General features: G+C 43.4%; 1 protein-coding gene across 6 annotated transcripts in view; it reads left to right on the top strand.

Annotated features, from left to right (window-relative positions):
- Nucleotides 1-5,526, top strand: part of ST6GAL2 (ST6 beta-galactoside alpha-2,6-sialyltransferase 2) — an 83,399-nt gene extending 77,873 nt beyond the window's left edge. For all 6 annotated transcript variants that reach the window (XM_032419212.1, XM_032419214.1, XM_032419211.1 and 3 more), the window contains one exon: nucleotides 624-5,526. In XM_032419212.1, coding sequence (XP_032275103.1) covers nucleotides 624-895 — 272 coding nt within the window. In that variant the 3' untranslated portion in view covers nucleotides 896-5,526. The remainder of the gene's footprint in view (nucleotides 1-623) is intronic.
- The last annotated feature ends 2,231 nt before the right edge of the window (nucleotides 5,527-7,757 follow it).

The raw sequence follows: 7,757 nt of genomic DNA, 5'->3' as shown, positions 1-7,757 counted from the left end.
AAAGAAAGAAAGAAAGAAAGAAAGAAAGAAAGAAAGAAAGAAAGAAAAAGAAAGAAAGAAGGAAGGAAAGAAAGTTAGTTAAAGCAACTTTAATACTGACAGTTCCAGGGAGATAAATAATTTTGATAATATGAATCTTAACATCTGCGTCCCCAATCCCATCTCTTACTTTTCAAACAACTGTCTTATAATCAGTTATAATCAAGCAACTATTTTATAGTCAGTTTTTTCTAACCTGTTTCTTTGGAAACTGCTCTCGCAAATGAGAACAGGACCTGCGTGTGGACTGTGACGCATGGTAGTCCAATTTGGGGAATTCGGACCTGTCACTCACTAGACTGCCGTCTTGTTAAGTTCAGTACCTCTGTCTCCTCCTCTCTCGCTGCCCCGCCCACGATAATCAACCGGACCTGTGAATGTGTGCCACATCTCCGTAGGCCCCCGCACCCCATGAACCGCAGACAGGCCACCTGCTGGAGGTTCTAACACTGCAAACGTATAAGTAACAGGAAACGAGTGCAGAGCAAGTGTGCATCCTGCAGTCACTCCCACCACCACGCTCCAAAACATCCTCGCTCCCGCTTGGAGTTGTTCAGCGGCTTCTAATTTTCTCCCCGCCGCAGGAATCCTCATCATGATGTCCCTGTGCAGCGAAGTGCACGTGTACGAATACATCCCGTCCGTCCGGCAGACGGAGCTGTGCCACTACCACGAGCTGTACTACGACGCGGCGTGCACGCTCGGCGCCTACCACCCGCTGCTCTACGAGAAGCTGCTGGTGCAGCGGCTGAACACCGGCGCCCTGGGCGACCTGCACCGCAAGGGCAAGGTGGTCCTGCCCGGGCTCCGGGCCGTGCGCTGCCCCGCGCCCAACCCCGCCGGGCCGCCCTCCTGAAGACGGGCTCTTGAGAAGCGATGTGCAATAAGGTACTACTGTTGTACTCTGAGTCACAGGAGAATACTTGAAGGTCTCTTTTAGGCAATGTAGTCTTCAGCCTTTAGACTGTAACGTAGCGGTGGCCACGAGAATTCTTCTTTTTCTAAGCCATTGAGTATTTATTACTGCTTTGAATACAGAAATGGAATTTAAAAGGAAAAAATGCTCAAGAAAGATGCAAAAAAAAAAATGCTAAAAAGGGGGGGGCAAACGAATCACAAATGGGTATTGTACCTCCAGAAATGTTAAGCTTTTCTTATGCCGTGGGCATCCCTGATGAGGGTTGGTTTGGGCTACAGGTTTCCGTGATGGACCTGACGTTATGAAGTGGTTTAGACACCCTTGTTGAGGTACAGTGTCTGCAGCACCTGCTGTGTTACTTGTACATTCATTTGTTATTAAAGATCCTAGCATTTATGACAAGCATCTGAATTATCACTCAGATGTGTTTATTTTAACAGCAAAATCCCCCATATATGTTGAGAGATGCGCATGTTTGCAAACTGTTGCATTCCCCCACTCTGTTTCCCATTGCCCACCGAAGCTTTGCTCTTTGTGTATCAGGACAGATTTCTAAAACCAGAAAGCATCCATCTCGAGCAGTCCAAGAAAAAGCCAACCCTGGGATAGCACTACAGAGGAGACACTTTGTTTTCCTGCAGTATTTTCTTGCTCTGGCAAGTAAATACAGAATCACCCAGCTGCAGGGTGGCCCGGGGCCAGAATGTTCCCAGCTCCAGATTTCCTGCATTGTACCTCCTCAGCTGCCAGTCCTCCCCACAGCCCTTACACTGTTACACCCACGGACACTTGTGACCCCCTCCCCCGGGGGGAGGGCTCTTTCCTTCCGATCTAGAAGGAGGGAACGCAGTCTAGAAGGAGGGAATGCGGAGCCTTCACTCTGTGCTTCTAGGGGTGCACACCTGTCTCTCTTGTGGAGATTTCTTTCAGGTCAATATCAGCTGCTGGAACCCCAGCAATGATGGACTGGATTTTCACTAATTCTCTCTGCAGACAGATATTGAGGAACCCTGTCCCTGTTTTCACAGATATATTTTATGTCGGCCACATACAAGCCATATAATTAAATAAAATTGTGTGAAAACGTTGCTCTTTAACAACAAGGAAAGTACCTATATGCTTAAGAGGCAAAGCCAGCTAGAAGGGAGGAAGTTATCACCCCAATACGTTAGCTATATTCAGATCTGTTTTGTTCTGTTTTTAATCTCAACTTTTATCACTGATGCATTGAAAAACATTTTTTTTTGCTATGAATGTAGTGAAACAAACATTTTGGAATACATTAATTGAACGTGCTCTCTCTCTATGTAACCAAAACACAGCAGTACAGGTAAGACTTTTTAAATTAAATGTGTTCTCCCTTGCAAGTGCATGAATGTCAGGAGAGTTTAGTGGGAAAGTTTTTTTGTTCCAGGATTGGTTTTTTCCTGAGTGCTCTCAAAACTACTTTCTTGAGCAAGAATGGTTTACAGAAATTGACAGCTTCTGTTTGGTGAGTCTAACTCCCCAGAAATCGTGTTGTGTAATAGGCATCTCCTATGGCTTATTATAATAGTGAAGTAGAGGAGTAATAAAAAAGTTTCAATCATGACAGCATCCACTAGAAGCCCATTTTGAGAGCTTTCTTTCCAGATCTATGAGAAGAAATGAATAATTTTGTCCTACACATTAGCTTATCTGTGAGCTGACATAGTCAAGCCACTTTTTTCTCTGGTTTCCTGAAAGACCTTAGTCTTGTCCCCACGTGTAGTGAGTAAGGAGTTCAGAGCATGAGGTCAGTCTGAGCACGGTGAGCAGTCCTTCCATGGCCTTGGTTCTCCCTGGACCTTCCAGCTCTGCCTTCAAATGTCCATGACACTGAAGTTCCTTTGACAGTCTTCCTGGGGGATTTCCTTCTGACCTTATTACCCAGGACATTCCCCTTTGGTGACATAAGAGCTTGGTGAGAGGAAAATTCATTGGGGGTCAATATAAATATTCAAGTTCAAAAGCCCCAGAAAACACTTCAAACACTTCAAAGATTTTTAAATAGCATTTTGTTGTAACGCATGTACTTTTAAAAGGTCCTTTCAGTCTCACTGATGTTATAAGAAAGACTGAAGAGCATAAAGGAAATCTAATTAATGTTTTTGAATTTATTATGGCCTTAAAGACTCTTGGGAATCAGGGTCTGTTAAACATTCAGAAAATGTGGTACACATTAATATAGCGTGGCTGGGCATTCTTCTATTTGAAAGTTTAAATTGTTTAGCCTCCCAAAAATATCAGGCTATTGTAGTTAACATGATGACTGCATCTAGTATTAGCTAAATTGGTCCTAAGTGGCAGTATTTTGCCAGACATTGATTAAGTCCTTCTAGGCAACATTTACTGAAGTGCTGTAAACACACAGCTCTTCCATGGAGTAGTGGACAATAAATGCTATCCTAGTACATTTCTCCCAGGCTCTGTCCCTCCCAAAACGCTCCATCCCCTTCTGGAGGGGACGCTGATACAGTTTTTAAGGTGCAACCTGAAGCCATTAGGTGTCTCAAGATAATTTCACTCCATCTTTTGTGGTGGTTGCTGTTATCACAAAGAAACAAATGTTGACCAAGAATGACAACTCACTTTCATCTAGGTTCTTGCTAACTAGTTCCCCAGTCCCTCTACCAGCTATGAGGGTGGGGTTTAACAGGTGTCCGATGCTCACTGTCCGCAGGGAATACCCGTGCTGGCCCCATGTACCTGACCTTCCCCACTAAGTCCTTACAGGGCTGCTTTTATCCAGAACTGTGTGCATAGGCCAAGAGACGATCAATTAAAATTTGCATATATGCATCATGCAACATCAAGGGCGTGTATTAAGCCACGTGAGGGACTTTGGTGTATGTTTCAATTACTGGGTCTTTCCTTTCTGCCTGGACGCAGAGTTCTGGGAGCCCTGCTTCAGTCACAGCCCTTCGCGTGTCTCGTGCCCTCGTTCTCTAAGCCAGACATTTAATCAATCCTGAACTCACCAGTAATCATCTGTCATTGTAGCTGTAGCATCTGGACAAAGCGATGCTGAAATAATCGTTAGCATTTTCAAAATTGGGAAATAAAAGTAACTGTTTAAAGCTACCACGGGGTTGCTCCATTACATGTTTATGAGCCACTTCATTCTGGTGGAACAGATTAATACCTTATGTGGTTGGCTGACCCTTCCGGGCAGGAGCACTTACAACCAGCGAATTAATTAGGTCCTGTTTGGCTGCATTAAGTGGGATCAGTCTCATGTGAGTAATGGCATATGATGGAAGCATTTTCTATGCACAAATGACATGATGAAAGTTCTCTCTCCAGCCTCTCTTAGAGATCAACACACAGTGCGTGTTTGAGGCTGGTAGGCAAAGTGACCTGGTCCCATTTCTGCTTAGCTATGGGAAGAGACAGAGAAAGGGAGGAGGAAATTATCGAGAAATCCATGACAGGCCAAATAGTCTCTATATTCTGTCATGTTGTCTGATTCGACTTCCCACTTTCTGATATTGGAGCTCTTACTCAGTTATTACGGCCAATGAAGGCAGCTGCATTTAGAGATCAATTGCTTAGGTAAAATGTGCCTGAGTTCAAACTCATTTTTTTGTACTCTGGACATTTCCATTGTGAAAATATCCTGCATGTCCTTGTCACTTGGGCATTATTTACCCAATTGGTAAATGAAAGGTATCTCTCTCTGTGAATTCAAGGATAAAATATAAGTTCTGATTCTTGTTTTATTAAATGAATGAAGCCTTTTAGTAAGAAATAATAATCCAGCATAGTCCTCTACAAGCTTGGAATGATAGAATTTAAAGAATTAAAGACACTGCTCTAGTTCTTTCTTTTGTTATGAAAGTGTGCATGTAGATATAGTTATATAATTGTATATATACGTATCTACACACATGGTTGGTTTTATATTGTCTTTTTTCATCAAACTTTATTCCTGAAGACTTTACAGTAAATTTTATTTTAATTATGCAAATGCCAATTTTTTAATAGAAGAAAGCAAATGTTAGATGTCCTATTAAAAAAAAATTCCGTCTTCCCACACACTGGTATTCTACACACCCTGGGTGTGTATAAAATATGGCAGAAATATTTAAAAGGCACCGTGCAGGTAGAACCATTACCTGAACATGATATCATAGCTTCATTGGAAGCCTAATGGAACGCTGAACGTTGATGAAAAGGTTATTTATTATAGCTCATGGCTTTTACGAGGTTAGGGGGAAAAACTGAATATTGGTTCTGTGGAAAACAGTCTTCTTACCAGGTAGGTTTCAAACAAATTAACTGCACTGGTAATGCTAAAAACCTAACATTTATGATACCACACATCCTGTTTTATGCTAGCTAAAATACTTACAAAATTTTTCCGGTGGGAACCAGTGAACTTTTTTAACAGCTTTGGGAATTTTTTTGTATGGTAATTTTTAAACTGCAATGTGTACTCTTCAAATTAATTAAGGCCTGAGGTTTTTCCAGGAGTCACATTTTAAAAAGTGTTTGTATACATTTTAACACCTTTGATATTTTCTATTTTGGTTTTGTATATTTTTATGTATACACAGTGTACAGACTTTTTTCTTGTAAATAAAACATGTTTTCATTTGTCTAGAAGTTTCTCTGTTTTCATTTGTAAAAGTTGCAGATACAAATGAGCGAGTGGCAGGAAAACAATCCATCCTAGGAGAACATGGCACAAAGCCGAAAGCTAATTAGGAAGTTGTAAATGAAGTAGCAGCAGCAGGCCCTCGAACTGTGAGTATGGACACGGCCTGGGCCTGAGACCAGAGGCAGCCTCAGTCTTCTTCACCCAAGGACTCATTGCCAAAGATCAAGATCCACAGTGGCAAAAACAAGCAGGAAAAGCATATTTGGGCTACCATATCCCTATGTTGAGTTAGTAGCCCAGCATTTCGGTTAATTTATTGCCTTGGGAGACTCATCCCCAGCTTGACAGGGCTTCAGGTCTTAGAAAACACCCGTAAGTTATTAGAGGAAGGCCTAGGGACGGTGAGATCGCCTTACCCTGCTACAGTGTCAGATCAGCCCTGGGATCTTCATGCTTGCGTGTGAAGGGAAAATCGGTTCATTAGGTTCCTCGAAAGAAGTTCCCAGTCGTTTGTGCCTTCTGGGTACAGTGCAAAGGAAGCCTTGAAGGGAGGCGCTCGGGGTGTTTCATGTGAGGACTGCTGTGAGCAGCTGGGGATTTCGGGAGACATAAATCACGCCGGACAGCTGGGCTGTATCCGAGAGTCCTCCCACAACCTTTGGGTTCCTGCCCTTTTTCTTTCCCCACAAGATGACTGCCTGCTTCCAGATGATTAAAACGCAGGCCTGGCTCCGAGGGCCCTGATTAGAAGGCTGTTCCCCCCCAACACTGAGAGAGCAGCAGGGGAAGAGATGCCTCCCCGGGGGGCTGGCTGGCGGCCTCTCGGGCCTGCATGCTCCTGGCAGGACTGCCGGGGAAGACCAGGAATTACTTCTGTGCCAGGTAGCAGGCACAGAGATAAAGGAAGAACAGGGGGAAGGAGATGGGGAGGAAGGTCAGGGTAGAGAAAGGGAGAGAGAGGGAAATCTAAGTGCCAGGGATCTTCAACACCATTTGCATAGCAAAGCATCCATTCAGAAACAAAACTGCCTCCTGGCTAAAGGCTCAAAGGGTTAAGGGAGCCCTACTACTGAAATGTTGTGTTCAAGAAAGCCTGGAGCACAGAACCCTGCGGGAGGAAGACCCTCCTGCACTCAACCTCTGCTGGCCCCTCTGGGAGCAGGGATTGGCAAAATGTGGCCCACAGCCTATTTTTGTAAATAAAGTTTTATTGGCACACAGCCATGCTCCCTTGTTTACGTCTTGTCTATGCTGCCACATATAAAGAGACCTTATAGTCCGCCTGCCAAGCCTAAAACATGAATTATCTGACCCTTTACAGAAAAGGTTTGCCCACCTCCCATTATAAATACAGTGGTCCCAGCTTTATCTGTGGTTTTGCTTTCCATGATTCAGTTACCCAAAGTCAGCCACCGTCCGGAACCAGATGATCCTCCTTCTGACCTACCACCAGGAGGTCAAGAGTAACTCTATGTCCCAGTGCCTACATCATTCCCCTCATTTCATCTCGGCCCATAGGTATTTTATCACCCCATGTCATCACAAGAAGAAGGGTGAGTAGAGCACAATCATATACTTAGACCACATTCATATAACTTTTATTGCTGTATATTGTTATAATTGTTCTATTTGATTATTCGTTATTGTTAATCTCTTACTGTGCCTAATTTATAAATTAAGCTTTATCATAGATATGTATAAAAAATGTAGTATTTATAGGGGTGTGTACTATCTTTGGTTCCAGGCATCCACTGGGGTCTTGGAATATATCCCCTGGGGATCAGGGGAACCACTGCACAATTTACCAAGAACTATTTAGGCAAGCCTTGTGGTAGATGGTTGTATTTAGGCCTCACAAAATCACCTTCTAAGGTAGATATCTTATTAGCCCCAGAAAGTTGGGACTCAGGTTGACTCATCGGCCTATAATCACACAGCCAGCAAATGACAGAGGCAGGCTTGCAATCCTTGTCTGACTTCCCAGTTCATGCTTGGAACCATTATGGTAGGCTTTTTAAAGAAGCCTCTAGTACCTACATACCTCAATATCATAAAAGCCATCTATGAAAAACCTACAGCGAATATCATTCTCAATGGGGAAAAACTGAGAGCTTTCCCCCTAAGGTCAGGAACGCGGCAGGGATGTCCACTATCACCACTGCTATTCAACATAGTATT

This window comes from Phoca vitulina, unplaced genomic scaffold (assembly GCF_004348235.1).
Source record: "Phoca vitulina isolate PV1807 unplaced genomic scaffold, GSC_HSeal_1.0 scaffold22, whole genome shotgun sequence".
In the NCBI taxonomy this organism is placed as follows: domain Eukaryota; kingdom Metazoa; phylum Chordata; class Mammalia; order Carnivora; family Phocidae; genus Phoca; species Phoca vitulina.
This window is presented reverse-complemented; position numbering and strand designations above follow the sequence as displayed.